At 39.9% G+C, this 17,559-nt stretch overlaps 3 protein-coding genes across 6 annotated transcripts in view; 1 reads left to right on the top strand and 2 right to left on the bottom strand.

Annotated features, from left to right (window-relative positions):
* Window positions 1–743: 743 nt before the first annotated feature.
* LOC144476605 (odorant receptor 10) lies at window positions 744–3,198 on the bottom strand. Of its 3 annotated transcripts, none has more exons than XM_078193725.1 (7): window positions 2,936–3,198; window positions 2,261–2,524; window positions 1,542–2,001; window positions 1,375–1,474; window positions 1,195–1,314; window positions 947–1,102; window positions 744–883 (listed from the first exon to the last, which is right to left on the bottom strand). In XM_078193725.1, exons 2-7 carry the CDS (start codon window positions 2,418–2,420, stop codon window positions 833–835), a joined length of 1,047 nt encoding a protein of 348 aa, XP_078049851.1. In that variant the 5' UTR covers window positions 2,421–2,524; window positions 2,936–3,198; the 3' UTR covers window positions 744–832. The 3 variants fall into 3 exon arrangements, with proteins under 3 accessions (XP_078049851.1, XP_078049849.1, XP_078049850.1); XM_078193723.1 differs by lacking the exon at window positions 2,936–3,198 and adding an exon at window positions 2,602–2,920; XM_078193724.1 differs by lacking the exon at window positions 2,936–3,198 and adding an exon at window positions 2,602–2,920 and having other exon boundaries at window positions 2,327–2,524.
* A 17-nt stretch (window positions 3,199–3,215) lies between these two features.
* On the top strand, window positions 3,216–8,973 carry Mbt (serine/threonine-protein kinase PAK mbt). Its single transcript, XM_078193716.1, has 8 exons — window positions 3,216–3,550; window positions 3,645–3,928; window positions 4,244–4,616; window positions 4,686–5,079; window positions 5,155–5,571; window positions 5,643–6,175; window positions 6,255–6,408; window positions 6,580–8,973. Exons 3-8 carry the CDS (start codon window positions 4,252–4,254, stop codon window positions 6,739–6,741), a joined length of 2,025 nt encoding a protein of 674 aa, XP_078049842.1. The 5' UTR covers window positions 3,216–3,550; window positions 3,645–3,928; window positions 4,244–4,251; the 3' UTR covers window positions 6,742–8,973.
* The window catches only part of LOC144476606 (RING-box protein 2-like), a 35,175-nt gene continuing 23,761 nt past the window's right edge, over window positions 6,146–17,559 (bottom strand). The window contains exons 2-4 of one of the 2 annotated variants that reach the window (XR_013495055.1): window positions 10,640–13,112; window positions 6,260–6,390; window positions 6,146–6,188 (exon numbers count right to left, since the gene is read on the bottom strand). Coding sequence is in view for 1 of the 2 variants with exons in the window: in XM_078193726.1 (XP_078049852.1) it covers window positions 12,928–13,112 (185 nt within the window). In the remaining variant the exon portion in view is untranslated. Of the gene's footprint in view, window positions 6,189–6,259; window positions 6,391–9,012; window positions 13,113–17,559 lie in introns of those variants that run through there. The other variant, XM_078193726.1, reaches the window with a different exon arrangement.

Here is a 17,559-nt window from a genome sequence, read left to right as displayed (position 1 = left end):
CAACACTTCGTGAAAAAAAATAAAAATACTCGAGCAATGATATTTCGTTTTTCGAGATCGATCAATAAAGATGTGCATCCGATCCGGATATCCCGAATAACCGGAAATAACAATCTCGCTTTTTCTTATATGAATTTTATCGATACCACGATCTGATGATTAAACAAAGAAAAAATTAAAAATTGTGATAGAAATCATTTTTAATAACCGGCTGTTGTTATTGAGGTTACACAACTGAAGAATTTGTGTTTTCATGTTTAGGAATTCCTCGTTATCGGATACGTGTTTCGCGGACTATGGATCTTGATATGGATCTCGAGATAGGATTGTATGTAAATAGCCTCACTCGTAATATTTATATTCATAGCGTACAGTGTAAGGCGTGCAGCTAATTGTACATTCGACTAAGTACTCATCTATCTGTACGAATACACATATGAACATACATACGCACACGGTATATCTTGTTATAATTAAAATAAACGATGGACCTTCGATGGAAACGAAACACTTGTAAGGATTCCTCTACTAGGCATCTTCTAGTTTCGTAACGAGCTTTCGTTGATCACCTGTTTTCATTATTAGTTTCTTTACTAAATGGAAAACTTCGTTTTTCAAAAAACTCCTTAATAGATTCTACTTAATTCCAACATTAAGCGAATTCCTCTTCTGTAAATAAATGAAGATATTTATTTTTTAAATAACCCCTCGGTGCCTGATATTTATTGATACAAGTATTTTACACGTCTAGCATCAATGTAAATGATTCTTCTAACAGCGGCTTGATACATTCAATGAAGTAATTAGCGTCTCTTTTTCCAGACGCTCGTGATTATAGCATCGTAAGTAAGAAAGATACGTAGCTGAAGGATAGCTTCATCACCTACAAAATTGTGGGCTAGTAAAACAAGTGAGGAGAAGGAAAATGAAGGAAGAACCAACTTACGGCACCAAACGTGAGAAAGGTGACGGGAAACAGTTTTCCCGCGGTAACGATAAGCGGCTTCTGCGACCTGGCCATAATGAGTATCAAACTCTTCGCTTCGTTTGACTTTAAATTCAGCCATCCGCATTCGTAGGTGGCGTCATATATACCTTCGGACTTTGAACGCAACATTCATAATCGTCATTGGCGAGCCGAATAGATGCGTGAGACCGAAGACCAGCCAAACGAAAAACAAACTGTTTACTTACTTGATTCGCTAGCTCTTGCCCGGTAACAAAATAAAATAACATTTGAATGAGATTGGTGCAAATCGAGAACACCAGATAGAACAGCCGCGTCAGAGAGATCGAGTCTTTCTCAGCGAACATCTAAAAAATTCGTGTTGATTTGTTACCAAAATTATCGTGTAACATTTAATATCTACTTACGGAAATTATGCTCGTCAAGTAAGCACAAGTAATTATTCCAAATATAATTATCATAGTAACGAGGATCTGCGAAAAGGTGCTTTCGATCATTTTCACCATCCTAGACCAAAGAAGGTCTAATTATTTTCAAAAGAATTTCTCAACTTGCAAAATTCTAGACAAAGTACCTGATAACTCGCAAGTGATCCAATACGATCGATGTCATAGTTCTCTTAAAATCGTCAAATTTCTTTTCATTTTCAATTCGAACACGAAGATTTTTAGCTTGACCACATATATGAAGGAATAAAGTACCAAAAAACATGTGGATTCCGATATACGACAATAGAATTAGCGCCATCATGAAAATTTGTATAATGTAGATTATTTCGTAGTAGGGACTTTGGGAGACGTCGAAAACGTAGTAACACGGAAACGGGAACATGTCCAACCCTTCTTCTGTGTGTCGAACTTGTATGCCAAATTGTGGTAGAATAGTTATCAGAAATATCGCAATGAATCCAGATGCGTAACCAAAGGCACTAACAACTCGTGCAATGTTCGCGTAAAAAAACATGATATTCTTTTCCTCGTCCGTCTTGGATTTTGCCCAATCTTTTGCCATCATGTTTAGCACCTTTAGAATCACTTGTAAATGGAAAATAAATTTATTTATTGCAGCATTAAGTATTATTTTAAGAAGCATAGCCAGTTTTAGATAAAAATGCTCAATTTCATTCCTCGAAAATGAATAACTTAGAACGGAAACTTCCAGAATGACTGAACAGTTTACTAGACAATTAACTACCGGTTGAGCCAATATTATCGGAATTTTTAAAATTCAAATGGTAATTCAAATTTGAAACGTTTTAATTGTTTGCAGTGTCCACTCAATCAACGAACTTACCGCTCCTCTTTGCATGAATAATAAGAATTTTTGGTATCAAGGAGAGAGCCGCTATACAGTACGAACCATCGTCTATGATAGTCTTTATGTTGTTTTGTTTCAATAACAAAAGCACACTAGGAATTGCCACAAAAATGCTAAATATCAGCACGATCGTCATTACGCAGAGATCGTCTAGCAATTTTCTTCTACCGCAAGTCTCTCGAGGCCAAAGGCAAATCAGCCTTAGGCAATTACGATTAATACCGACAGCCCAGTCGTAATCTGATGGTAAAAACAATAGACAATTGAATTCTGTTCGACCGGAAAATATTATAAAGACTGAACGATGCGAACTGCACCTGCTTCGTAGATCTCTTTCGACAATTTAGAAGTAACCATTTTTGAAAACTGAAATAAGTTCTGCTAGCGTTCCCTTTTAGCTATAAGTTCCGATGAAACTGTTAAGTACAAGTTGTTAACAATACTGTGAGAAGTTTGAACACGGGGTGCAATCAAAATGGGTAGAAAACTGTTGAATATTTGATCTTGCAACATCATGCACGGTTGAAATTTTTTACATTATCGTTGAGTTGCATGATTCCTGTGGCATCGAGTAGCCACGAATAAAAAATAAATTCTGCTAACCATTTATCCGATTAAACTTTCGAACTGAAGGAGAAAACGTTTACCTACCGCGGAGTCTGCATATTTAATATCTTCGTAGAACGATTGGTCGAGCTGATCGTGCACAACCATACTTTTCCCCATTTCGAACAAGGTAATCGTAGAAATGCTATCGTGTAATTGTTTTGCAATTCCTCCTCGCAAGCCATTTTTTGCAAGTACATAACAAGTGCCATTAACTTATAACAGTTTCTAAAAATTTGTTAAACTTAATTTAAATCAAAATACACCAATAGCGCTAATTAACTTGTTTTTTAAAACAATGTCTGCTTAAACAAACAATTGCCGTTTATCCAGTTAGATGAATTTATATTGATTGATATCTTACTCGTCGTCAACAATTTAATAATAATGTCCAAAAATAAAAAATTGTCTCTTCCAGTGTTACCTACGAAGAACATTCGATAACTGAATAAAAAATTCAATCATATGGAACAAAAATTTGGACGCTATTTTGGTTTCATTCATAACATTTCGAAGCTTGAAGAATCGTCCGCTGTGATGTCGTCTGCAAGAACAATTCGTTTCATGTAAAAAGTTCGTCTTTCGGATTTATAATATCAATAGTAAAAGCAATGGTAATCGTTCGAGTAGAATTTTACACGCTACAGTGATCGTAAATTGGTAAATCTTTCCCTCCTCGAAACACGATCGATAATTCGCTTTCTCTCGACACAGTTTTCCGTGCGTTGTGTTCATTGTAGTAATCTCATTGCAGGTGCTAGCTCACGCACATTTAAGTAAATTGTCATGAGCCAAATGCCAGGAAAGATTCGTAAGCTCTCCGCGCGGAGCGCCGGTGTGTAAACGGCCTGTCGAAACTATCGAAAGGCTAAATGTCGTATTTACTTATTTTACCAACGAGATTTTCATATGTTTCGCCACTATCTTCGGTCTACCGTATCCTCGAATTGGTGTGAGATTACAGGAACAGATTGAGCCCTGGAAGACATAACCAACGGCCGAAAGAATCCACTTTTAAGGCGGTCGCATCACGTACTGGTAGGCGTTCCTGTCATTTTGCTTCCCTCCGTCTGTATTAATTTCTCGAAATTTTCAACAACAATGAGTAGCCTAGCTTCCTCCCCGAAACGAACTAATCGTACCCAATGTTCATGCAATTCGCGTTCGATATTTTCAAGTAGGCTTCGAATTTTAAACAGTTGCGGAAAATGACATATATGATCGAACTTCTTTTTGTTTAAAAGGAACAATTAACGTATTGCTCGCACATTTTTAGAGAAGTGGCGTATGAACAATTAAAATAGCATGCTACTTGGTACATTATTATTTTTTCATTAATGTTATTTACAACAGAAGTGGCGATGTTCGCCAAAAAGAAGAAGAAACCACAGATATCCACTCCCACAAACTTTGAGCATCGTGTACATACTGGATTTGACAAGCGGGAGGGAAAGTTCATTGGACTACCGCTGCAATGGGCTTCTATTGTGGGAAACAATCAAATATTGAAGTCCACCAACCGTCCATTGCCTTTGGTGGACCCCAGCGAAATAACACCTACAGAAATACTTGACTTAAAGACCATTGTTCGTGGTCACAATGATCTTAAAGCAAGAATATCATTCAGCGATAAGACCACAGAAAATGGACTGCCTAAAACTAGTACAGTCGCTAGATCCAATTCCCTTCGTTCTTCTAGCCCACCAAGACTCAGGAGAGATTACAGGTAATTTTATTTGGCATATAACTGTAAATATTCACAACTTTTATTACATTTTTCTTCATATTTCCATAGGCATAATAGTAATCTACCACCTTCTGTACCAGAAGGTCAGGAAGTACCACCTAATACTAATCAAATACAAGGATACACTAATTTTGGAAAGCAACATAATTATGTTGATAAACTACGTCAAAATTCACCTAGTGTCACAGCTGGACTGAATCCCAATGTACAAAATATGATTCCTAATCTCCAGAATCTTAATCCGAATATGCAATCATCTCCAAATTTAACTCAAACTGGATTGAATGCTCCGAATTTATCTTTGAACTTCCAAAATTTAAGTCCAATTATGAATCCACAGAGCCCTGTGTCGAATCCTAGTACTCCTCAACTGGCAGAACCTGATTTTCATAGACTTAATTCTCAAATAACAATGTCTGGCCAATACAATGGAAACATTCCAGTAAGCAATATTTCGCTTTGTTCTATACTTGTAGCATGAAATTACAATAATTACAAGTTTAATTTTGTTGACCAGGTGACGAATACAGAGTCATCTACAAGAGATCAGCAGGCAGCTCCAAACGTTATTTTACATAAGATACAACCTAAGATTTCACCAGTAGGATCTATAGCTTCTCAGCGGCCACTAAGCCAATTAAGTTCACATAACATCAATAAATATTCTCAAGCATATAGTATGCAAGACAACTCGTCGATCCTACAATCCCAAATGAAGAAGCCCATCGAGGTGTCTCAATCGATGCATAATTTGTCCAAGTCAAACTTGCCGTCCTCCGGAAGTAGTTCGACTCCGGATCAAAATCAAAACATGAAGAGCGCCTTATCTTCGGGTAATTTAGCGGTTGGTTCAAGTTCAAGTGCCTCTACCAAACAAACAGCAGCAGAACAGAGGCTCACGCATGAACAATTTCGGGCAGCTTTGCAGATGGTGGTAAGCAACAAAAATCTAAAAGTATAAGATTGGTAATGAACTCAAATTATAGACACAAAATTTTCTTTTAGGTAAGTCGAGGTGATCCCAGAGAGAATCTGGAAAATTTCCTTAAAATCGGCGAAGGTAGTACTGGAACAGTATGTATAGCAACAGAAAAGAATACAAACCGACAAGTTGCGGTAAAGAAGATGGACTTAAGAAAGCAGCAGAGGCGAGAGTTACTTTTCAATGAGGTGGTTATTATGAGAGATTATCATCATCCGAATATTGTCGAAATGTATGATAGTTTCCTGGTGGACGACGAATTATGGGTCGTCATGGAGTACCTTGAGGGAGGTGCTCTCACAGATATTGTTACGCATTCTCGCATGGATGAAAGTCAGATAGCTACCGTATGCTCCCAGTGCCTTAAACCACTTGCATATCTACACTCTCAAGGCGTCATTCATAGGGATATAAAATCCGACTCTATATTACTTACGGCTGATGGTAGGGTAAAGTTATCTGATTTCGGATTTTGCGCCCAAGTATCACAAGAATTACCCAGGCGAAAGTCCCTCGTGGGCACACCATACTGGATGAGCCCTGAAGTTATATCTAGGTGCAGTACAGTTCTGGAATATATTTTATTTATTTTTTCTACTTAATTAGAAATTACATGTGAATATCCTATGGTTTAGGTTACCATACGGCCCCGAGGTAGACATTTGGTCATTAGGTATAATGATCATCGAGATGGTCGACGGTGAACCTCCGTTTTTCAACGAACCTCCTTTGCAAGCCATGCGACGTATCAGAGATATGCCTCCACCGAAACTAAAAAATTCTCATAAAGTAAGTCTCAAGGTGAATGATGTTGGAGAAAGAAATTCAATTTTTTATGTCATTAGTAGGCGTGGCTTTGTTGCTCTTCATTTTGACAGGGCCAGAGCAGTGCCTAGTAGGGGATCCTTTAATCATGGGTGATCTAAGAGGATGATTGGTTAATTCGATTATTGTTTACAGGTTAGTCCACGGCTTCAAGGCTTTCTCGAAAGAATGCTTGTCCGTGACCCAGCACAGAGAGCTACGGCAACGGAATTATTGCAACATCCGTTCCTCAGACAAGCTCAAAGTCCAAGCATCTTGATTCCGTTAATGAGGGGTTCCAGGCATACAAATTGTTGACAAGTCGATGAAAAGAAGTATGAGTGTGGTAACTGATTTATTAATATAGATGTCGGTCTGCAAGTAACTATGTCTACGATCACGCGTTGAATGTTTTGTTACATACTAAATTGTAGAATAATGCTCTGCGGATTTATTCGCCAGTTTATCGAGCTTCCCCGACGCTATCCTGGTTGTTAAAAAACCTAAGACTTATCTTCATCAGAAGCAAAAAATCTTTTATATGTCTGTCATTTACTGCCGCGGTTTGATGTTAGGAATAATAAACGGAGAGCGAGATGTTCATATCGTTAACAGCACAGCTGTACAATATGCAAGTGTCCAAGAACATTCGAGTGGCCTTTGTTAGATAATCTTACATTCCAGTGGGGCCTTACCTTAAAAGTGTTATGTTAAGAATTTACGAATGTCTGTGTTGCCTGTGATGGGCATTGTCGTCATGAAAAGTATTTTTATATCGAGTTATTTAAAAATAATATTGTACCACTAAGTGCCTTCGTAATGAGCACCGTTTCATCTTTCGATTTAAGCGTGTTACTTAAACTTGATAGCAGTTTTACTGTGCCTCGTCTGTCTGTCGTCTTATTTTTATTAGTATCATGATAACATCTTCGCAAACGCTGCTATTACGCTTGTACTTAAGGTCACAATCGAATAGTCATATTTAATTCGAAAGCGTATAACGCGAATTCGAGCACCAAACATAGATGAGAAGGCAGTAATGTGTTACATCAACGATCCACCTTTTGTTTTTCTTTTTTTAAATTAGTGCTTACGTTTAATTTATTTGACTTTCACAAACAAAAATTGCTGCAAGCATACAAAAACTCATTCGACTTCTAGAGACTGATGCATTTGCGGTAATCAAGTATTACGATGAAGTGATTGATATTACTGAAAGTATTTTAAATTTAACGTTTTTTAACAATACAATATGTAGAATTATTACTATTGAACAAAAGAGAATGTTAAGTTTGCAAATATGCTAGACACCGAATACCATTACAGAATTCTGAGCAAAACTTACGAATTTGGTCTCTTGAGATCCGGATTCAATTATAGGTATCGTACGATAATCTAGCAAAAAATTTCAAGCGACAAATCATTCTTCGTAAGAATGTCTTAGACCGAATCGTAATCGTTTACAATGCCATTTATTTAAATCGGGTAAGACGTAAAAAGTAAGACGGGTGAAAGCCATCGATGATTTAAGCAATTACGAATATGTAAGGTACACTTAACAATAGAATATTTACAAGATGTAGATATTACTAAATACCGTCTCAAAGTTATGTAAATGTTATTACGCATGTAGGAACAACTGACTAAATATCTCACATTTGTAACAGATAAAAGTATCAGTCAGTTGTATGAAACAAATAACGTACAAAGAAATTGTTGTATATTCGTTTACAAGCAAAGTAGTCGCACTGCTGCGCGAGCAAACGCAAGAATACAGTAGAATGTCAAACTGAAAAGTAACATGGAAACGTATAATAAGAAAATAGAAAAAATGTTTACTATAAAAATCTTTTGTTTGTTATGTAAATACAGTGTTTCATTGAAAATCTGTAAAGTGTTCAGTATAAATTTATTGAAAAGTTTTGGCAAGTAGTACAGGATATTATACTTTCAAAACAAGGAAGAAAATAATGAAACATAGGAAAAGAGTACAATGATAAAATGTTGATTATTTAGCATAATTCAGCATGGCTGTTCAGAATGACGATTTTCAGTGAATTACTGTAACTCGTTTGTTAAAATACAAGTTGAATATACATTAAAGAATACAAAGTATACAAAGATGTTTCCATTCCCAAATAATCGCATGGGAAACAGAAAAAGGAGACTATTATCTAACAGTTACGACATTCGATATGTATATTGTACAATAGCATCAAAACATATCCTACGTAAGATGCAAAACTTCAACGATGTTTCGTTTTCCTATTGCATATTTAACCTTGTTATTGACAACAGGCAATGTTTTCATTATTTAACATTCAAATGTCGAATGTATTACAAATTTCTGATTACATTCGAATCACGTTAGAGTTACGTTAGAGATCAACTTCGACATTTGTAATAACCATCACAATATTAACAGAATGTTTTATTAAACTGCGCGTTTGAATATATGAGGTGCGAAAGGTTAACTGCTTCAACATTTGCAAGTGGATTATTTGCATCGGAATCAAAAAGATAGTGAAGTATCGCAAAAAATGTCATGGATAGATAAAGATAGATTTAGTATGAATGTTAGTTTATTTTATTTTTAATGTGAATAATATTTAAATTAGAAAACATACAATTTTCAAAACAGGAACCGAATTACAATTTCTATGATAGTCTGTACTTTCATTTTACAAATGGGGCTATTACGGGAATACGTAAATGAACACATCAAATTGTAGACTTATAAATGTTTTGAAGTCTGGAAGAGCCGAAGTCAATTTAAACAATTTTGTAGTTAGTGTTTCACAAGACGTGGTACTGCTAACTAAAACAAACCGTGATTATATATTTCCAGTGTATAAAAGCAAAAGTAATTGCCAAATATGGGGTTAGTTGCTAAGCAATTTATCGTGTCGCGTTGAAGCACGCGAAATATTTATACTTCCTGCAAGATGACGTAAGAATCTTCCGTATCAGTACGCGTCGAACAATTTGAAAAAGAAATACGAAACCGGTAACGACCCGTATGCGCAGGATCAACTAATTCGTTTTAATTCTCAAGTCTTGAACGGCGCAAACGCAGATACGAATTTCCAGACTACAATTCGGATCAAAAAATACTGCAATACCATTAGCTGATTGGTAAAATACGACGAGCCTCCGTTTGACCGAATCGACCTTCTCATTATGCTCGAGCATCGGCGCCACTGACGTCTCCCGACAATTTAGCAGGTTAACCGGGGTTTTCTTATTAATCATATCATGGAGGCAAGGGAGACGTTACGCGGCAACGCTTAAAGAAAAAAAAAAAGGAACAGTGTTTCAAGAGACGTAGACAAAAGCATTCGGAAGAATTTTTCTTGGCTCATGCTACGCGCTGTTTGCAGAAGCATTCGATGGAATATTAAAGGAAACACATTCCCAAAGAGTGGCGACTGTTCCGAGTATGCGGCTTCGAAGGTGATAGGAAAAAACCGGGCTGTGCTTAGTGTGTGAAAAACACACACGCGCACATATACGAATGCATCTAGTGCGTTGAATGCGTGCTGTGAAGCTGCATGCCGGTTCGCCTCTGCGTTCCTGCTCGTCTGCACGTATCCGTCCCGAAATGCGTGCACGCATCACACCATAAATTCTTGTAGGCTTGAAACGTAACGAATTCCTGCGTCATATTGCGAGGAGAAATTACGTGACTGATACAGGCAGAAGATGTATAGCCCGAGGAAGGAAATAATTCCATAGATCGATACGCCTTGTAAAATAAGTGCCATTACGTTCAGGAAAAACTTAATTATTCGCATACAACAAATAGCAAGCAGTAGCAAAAAATGACGAAAAAATGTATGGAATTAAGAAGCACAAATAGCAGGGCATAAATATATGTACACATCGATTCTCTGGTAGAGCGTTCCCGTACAGCCAATAGAAAGCCGGCTACGCGGAGGCTCGACTCGAGTCGACCTCGACTCGTGGCACGTTCGCCTTTCAAGAAAAGCGTGACGAACGAATTTGCATGACTGTTGCGTCATTCTGTATCAACGGTTAACTGTTATTTTTGTGTCTATTCGTGTACGCACGTACCCCACCCACCCACATACGCACGCACATGCACGCGACACGCATACACGCAAATATCATTTTCGCCGAAACACGTGAGTCTTATTGCATTCCCACCATTTTACGCGAGTGAATTGATTTGGAAAAGCACGCAATCAGACTGTACCTTGCTTCATCTTCTCTGACGCGGCAGTTTTTACAGGTTCTTCAGATTCCTTTCTCCAAGCACTATACAGGTTTTGTGTATGTCTTAATAACTTGCTAGGCTTTTACCGGAGCAATTACCGGTTGTTTATTCACGTATATATGACTGTAAATGTATGAAACTTAGAAACGCATACGAAGAACTCGGAAACACAGCTGGAGTTTCGGAACCGAAGTCAACCGTGACATAGCCGTTAGAACATTTGACGGTTATCTTAAGATGAGGCTTTAATTTTCTTAACTGTTCATTATTGCGTGAGGTAAGTACATATTAGGAGCTATATCTATTTCATCACATTATAACTCAATGCTTCACAATTTATTTTTCAGTACTTTTTAACTTAATCATGATTGGGAGATAGATATTGATATCGACTGAACGATGAACACGCATCGTCATCGGACGGTTAAGCAATCTCTATTTCATTGAGCCTACACGTAAAAATACCGATTGGTGCTGCAATTATGTCGATGCAGCATATCGTTGGCGTCGTCTCGCGGATTTTTTATTGTAATCGATCGATCGACCGTTTGCGAATTTGATCCAAAGTCCATGCGCAGTGGCATCAATAACACGTTGACGTTCAGAAAATCCTCGTTAATATCTCGTTAATACATCTGTCTGTGACATTATACGGATGGATTTTGATCTGTTAACCGACGACATTTTCGGTATCGAACACACCCATTCTGATAAAACGACGGCCCGATAACAGCGATGTGATTTATTCTTCATAGAACGCAGGTGGGCGTAACGTAATTAAGGTGTTATCTGCAAGAAGAGCGTGAGTGTCGAAAAAAACGCTAAAACGTTCGTTGATAAGAGGAAAACACAATTTTCACTTTTTTAAAATGTAGACTCTATCGAGTAAACAGAGTTCCAGGCAATCCCGCGTCCTTATTGCTATTAATTTACAATCGATCACGACAATCATTATTGAAATAAATAATATGATAAACAGATCGTTGGAAGATAGTTAACGCGTTTCGCCTGGTTGATTAACAGGACGAGAGATGGGTAGACGAAATTCTGAGAGAAGGAAGAAGGAAGGAGAAGGAGTACCGGTGGAGAATCCGAAGACAGCGTAGCTCGAGAGGAATGCGGGGCATCGAGAGGGGGGAGCGAAGAGGGGGGCATTAGATGTGGGCACGGAAAGGTGCAGGGTAAGTGGATAGAGCACGGAGAAAGAGGGTAGAGAGGAGAGAAGAGGTGTGGCGGTAACCGGCGAGGTCATAAATACACAGAGGCAATGTTGTACCCTTCTACAACCGGATTGGTCGAGCCTCCGGTCGAGCCTCCGATGACGACGTAACGCCAGCCGGACGGCAAGTAAAGCGGGGATACGATGGTGGGAAAAGGAGGAAACGAAGTGAACGAAACAGCATGTCGGTAACAACGCTAGTGGAACAGAGAAGAAACACAGTCGACGAGCAAACAGGGAACAGAGAGGAGAAGAAAGGAGCGACCTTCGAGCATTCGGACCGCGATTACGTGCCCCGTCGCGTGCCTCTACGAGACTCGCCAGAGCCGAATCGTGTGGAGCTAAACCGCTCCACAATCATCTATCACCTAAGCTTTTCGATGAAGTTTATACCGAACGTCGCCAGGTTTCATTATGAATGCAAATTTAAATGAACGCGCACGCGCGAGCGCCAGCGCGCCAAACTGGGGATTGAATAATCTTCTAGCTCCGAAGAAATCGCGTGATCTTGTAATCCGTCGATCGACGTGTCGAGACGGAATGCACTTTGCGCTTTGGGATTACCGGCTAAGATCGTGCATTCTGCGGTAACGCATTCTGTTTAAAGTTGCTCAAACAGAAATTCTTTCGCCGTGGTTGAATTGTAGCGAGGATATTTCAAATGTCTTAGAAAAACAAGCTATGGTGGATTTTCTTTGTACGACTAGGTACGTAATTGCGTCTATGATGTTTCGATAGTGGATAGAGGGGATATCTTGATCGATGGCGATCGGGAATGGAATATGTTACGAGGAAACGGACTTTCTTTTGCCGGTAATGATCGTATGAGGCAGCGCGTTAACGTTTCGTTCGAAATCGAGGTTGAACGGAACCTTGCTTTGAACGCTTAACGTGACGAGGATTCTGGCACGTCGAGTCTGACAATACTTAGAATTCTGCTTAGGGAAACGTGAGAAAAGACTGGCTTAAAAAAGGGAGGGATCGGAGAGGAAGAGAGAAGGGTGTGTGAAGGAAAAGGAGAGGAAGCTGGTCAGTTTCGTCTCCGTGATTATTTTCCCATCCGTTGGATAGACCACTCCTGCTGGCACAAGGGACAACGATTGCTCTGCTTCACCCAGAGAGACATGCAGCAGTAGTGGAAAGAATGATTGCACTCTCCCCAAACGACCACGCAGTCCTGTTGTCGACCGTAGAAGTCCTTCTTGCTCTCCGCCTGGCACCGCAGACATGCGTCTGAAAATTAAAAACGGATCGGATGGTGAACCGAGGCCGAGTTTCACTTATCCACTAGTTGCCGGTGTGCTAGACAAGTTTAATTTACTATTTATATCAGCTTTTATTATTTACGCAAGGTCGAAACTATTCATTTTATTGATTGCAGCCTGTGGCGAGGTTATCGTGTAAGTTACTAGTACGTAGTATCTAGAAAGTAACATTAGAATTTGATAGCGATGTGTGTTTACTAGAAACGTTTCTCATTAGAATTTCATATCACCAGTATGTCGTGCAAGCACCGAATGAAACAAGATGCCGATCAGATGCTTTCGATTCATCAACACAGCCGTCGTGTTGTTCGAGTGAACACCTTTTCTGGACACATTCTTTCAACTTTATCTAATGGGAACAGAGCAGAGCTAACAACAATCCGCTACAACCGGTTTATCAGACAGAAGAATTCTTTCAGCGAAGCACTTAGTCGAATTCCGAATTAGGGTCTGATATCTTCAGGACCCTGAAGAAGCTAGCTGCAATCCTGGCGAAACACCGAGATAAAATTCTTTGCGAACGTGCACCCGGAAGCCTCGATCATTCGAATTTCACCGAATTCGAGAGGACAAACAAGACGTTGGGCATTCCATTGGATCGAGGGGGAAAGATTGAGACGATCCCGGCAGATGGGAGATATAAAGATTGGTGGAGGACACGGTTTCGATTGACGATGACGATGACAACGACGACGGCGGCAATATGTAAGAAGAGGAAGGCGACAGCACAGGCAAAGAAACAATTCGCCCGGATTAATCGACGACGATCGGCGGCGATCTAAGGGGTTGGTTCTATTTGACCCCTACCGGGGGATCGGAGCAAATGTGTCAGCCGTGCCCCCAAGTCTTGAGTGAGCAGGGCATCGGGCCAATCCAAAGAACGAGACGGCGACATCACGCGACGCGACGATCAAGCACACGCACGCGCCTCGGTTCTCGCAACTATCTTGTGTCGGAATCGAAACGAACCGGGTCGCGTTCTAGAGCATTCTTTGCCTGTTGCATCGGTCACCGTCCGTCGTTGCTCGTCCGCTTCCTCGCAGTAAAAGTGCTTCGATAAATGGAGCCCAACCGAATCGTCCGAGTTCCCCGCCGCGCGAGTCCTTCTTCCTCTCGGCTGATCCTCTTATTCGTTGCTCCTGAATCGACCCGATACCTCTCACCGGAAAACAGGATTTATCGACGATTCCGCGATTAGAAATAAATTCGAGTAGGATCAATCGCGGTTGATTGCAGTACCGGGAATAATTTATTGGCCGAACGTATCGCGATAATACCACACCAATTTTACGGTCGGCCACTGCGTGCGCGCTGATGAAATTGCGATAGCTATCATGTTGCGATAGTTATACTCGTATAGGCCATCGACTACCGCCTGGACGACGCTGCAATCGCCCCGATCCCGATATGTTACGCGCCCGGATTTTCGGCCTGGGACGAGGTGTTTAACGCGAAAGTTCGCCGAGCCTATTCTTTGACCGTTTCTACACGCGTCTGGGAAGCATGACTTTCGTTCTGCATTATGCAGCAGTTAAGTCTTGCTCCACCAGAACGGCAGATCTTTGCGCAGAGCAAAAATGTTCTTAGTCATTTATATGGGATAGGTTCTGCATGAAATCTGCAGCCTAATTGTTGCATTTTACGAAATCTATACTTCTCTCTGCGTTACCGAGTAAACATTCAAATGAAGATGTTATATTATGCACATGAGATGGCATATTTTACATGTTCAGACACTTTCAGACTTAATTGTCTTACTGTTTCCTTAATTAGAGTCGTTCTTTATCGATCGTGCCATCTGTGTTTGCATAATAGTCGGTCAAGTTTGCAAGTGATCCAACGATTATTTGAACTTTTTCGAAAATTTTTTGGAAGGCTAAAAGAATAGTTCATTTCGTATTTCTCAGCAACTTTGTCCAAAGAATCACGGTCCTTCGGTGGCCATGGTATCGCGATTTTATCGTATAATTAATAGCGTTTACTATTTACATAAACGGCATGATTACAGACAAAGTGTTGATGGAGTATATCTGTCATAGTCACGGTCGAAACGTTGATAACGATATCAGGCGACTTAGTAACTATGTTGCTGACAACTTAATTCTTTATAAAGATATAGCCTTCTCAAGTTTCGATCTTGCATATACTTTTTAAGTTCTCTGCTGTTCGAAAGGAATTCTAGCGAAGTAAATGCTTCGAGAAGTTGTGTCCCCCCACGCGTCAGCGTGGCGCCCGCGGAATTTTATTGAGTCTCGAAACTGCCAGGTAATTTTCCTTTGTCGCTGCTAACGATTCGTTTCATCGATTAACCTCTATCGATCATCGTAGTTGACCGTGTTCCGTGATGTAACGATACGCGACAATTGCCGGGTACTTCGCGAGGAGGAGAAGAACCGGACTGCGAGGCGAGAAAGGAGCGGTCCACGGACGGTTATGGTCGTTCCTTTGCTCGATCATCTGGAAATCGACGTTTCAGGGCCGAAATTGCGTTCTTCTAGATCTAAACAGAATTATGCAACCGCGCATCGAAAACGCGTCGGCGCACTTGGCTCTTTTGCGATAATCGAAGCTAGCAAGATAGCGTACTGATACAGTTTAGCTTTTTTAGTACTTCATTATACGCGGAAGTGGTTTAAAAATGTTAATAATCTTTTTGTACTGTCTTACAAAAAGATGTATATTTTTCTTCGCATATCTGGCGATTATTTCCTGCAAAGAATGAAACTCTCCGTGGTCCTAATCGTAAATATTTTCGCAGATTGAATAACTGAAGTTGAGTACTTTAAATAGTTCAATATCGTATATGCAAGTTTATGCAAGAATATATCGCTTCTGTTTATATGCTGTTATACATATACTTCTTTTATCGCGAGGCTATTTTTAAGAATACATTTACTTTGATGGTAGTTTCCAATGTGTGACGGCATAACTAGGTAGGAGTAATTTACACGTAAATGCTCGTTTCAACCACTGAAAGTAATATCTAGATTGCGGATTTCATCGATTACAACAAAGACGAGACAAATAAAAAATCTCTTTTTTTAATAATTTCAGCGAGCTGGAAATAATAGACAAGTTCTTTGAATTTGCACGCATGTTATCACCGTGTAAAATCCACAGTCTAGTAATGTCGTCGATACAATTAAAAGGAATTGTCACTCATACGAGGCAAAAAAATTGAGGATGTGTGAGAATCTACTTGTACAATCTCGATCGTATATTCTGGACCGCAGGGATAAGCTGAACGCGTGGGTTCGTATAGATAAGGAAATTTTAGTGCTCAATTAATCGACAGTTACGTGGCTCCGGGGTCAAGTTCAGAAAAGCGTTAATTGTCTTCGCGATAACTCCAGAAATCTCGTCCCACGTGAGCCCGTTATCAAAAGAACATGACGCATCTTGTGTATATCTATACTCGGTATTCTCCATGAACCGTGCAGGAACTCGATTTTTCAATTGACCGTTTTTTTGTCGACTAGAAAACAGGCCCGGGAGCAGAGTTGATCCCGGGTCGCGGCAGCAGATCATTCAAATGCGCAGAAACATGATCACAGGCGATATGTGAAAAGAAAACATTATTTTCCGTCGATGTTTTTCAAGAGGTGTGTAAACATTGCGCGTTAGAAGATCGACCTCTGCGTCAGAGGTGTCACCGCGGTAGGTGTTTTGCGCGTCGCTGCAAAACGTCTTGGATGTTGGATCGGCGACGTAGAAAAAAATCGTATCGTTTCCAATTGAATCGGGGATCCTCAAAAGAATTTCACCGCAGACCGGGTTCCAGATCGTTTTTCATTTCACAGACGAAGAACTAGCGTATCGCTTCGCGACGCGTTCTAAGGCGTCATGTAACGCTTGTCTTACCTGGAATCGATGAAGCGATATGAATTTCTTCGAATGGAATCAGTTCCAGATTCGGTAAGAGAAATTCCTAGACCCTAACTCATCGTTTCATCGATTCAATAGTCATTTCTCTAGAAACTCTGGATCAACGGCCTCTGAATCAATTTCGATTTAAGATAAAAATTTTGAGATAGAGTTCGGCTTAGAAGACAATCTTTTAGTTGTGGAACTATCTAATACTTGTCGCTGGATCTTTTAAGACAATTTGTCTTACGATAAAAGAACACATAGGAATTGCGTTATCAAGAAATATGTAGCAATAGTACAAATACATAATGTCCGGAGAGTAGCGATGAGTTGAGGTCTGAATGCATCTAGGCATTGTACCGAGGTCCTGAAAAACTTCCGACGTCGGAGGGTTAAACGACCAAAGTTTCCACTCGGCTGGTACGCGCGCGTTAAAAAGATCAATCTGCAACGATGCAGGCGGCAACAGAAGAATAGCAGAGCGACAAAAATGAAATCGCGGATGACGCAAAAGAAACCGGTTATTCTATGCCATCTTTTTTCATCGC

The sequence above is a fragment of the Augochlora pura genome, chromosome 10 (assembly GCF_028453695.1).
Source record: "Augochlora pura isolate Apur16 chromosome 10, APUR_v2.2.1, whole genome shotgun sequence".
In the NCBI taxonomy this organism is placed as follows: domain Eukaryota; kingdom Metazoa; phylum Arthropoda; class Insecta; order Hymenoptera; family Halictidae; genus Augochlora; species Augochlora pura.
The sequence above is the reverse complement of the archived record's forward strand: the minus strand, read 5'-3'. Positions and strand labels throughout refer to the sequence as shown.

Coding starts and splice junctions, on each gene's coding strand:
- Mbt (XM_078193716.1), top strand. CDS start 4,252: ATGTTCGCCAAAAAGAAGAAGAAACCACAGATATCCACTCCCACAAAC. Junction 5,572..5,642: donor GGGCAGCTTTGCAGATGGTG/GTAAGCAACAAA, acceptor ATTTTCTTTTAG/GTAAGTCGAGGTGATCCCAG. Junction 6,409..6,579: donor AACTAAAAAATTCTCATAAA/GTAAGTCTCAAG, acceptor TATTGTTTACAG/GTTAGTCCACGGCTTCAAGG.
- LOC144476605 (XM_078193723.1), bottom strand. CDS start 2,641: ATGGTTACTTCTAAATTGTCGAAAGAGATCTACGAAGCAG. Junction 2,525..2,601: donor GAAAGAGATCTACGAAGCAG/GTGCAGTTCGCA, acceptor TTTTACCATCAG/ATTACGACTGGGCTGTCGGT. Junction 1,315..1,374: donor ACTTGACGAGCATAATTTCC/GTAAGTAGATAT, acceptor CGAATTTTTTAG/ATGTTCGCTGAGAAAGACTC.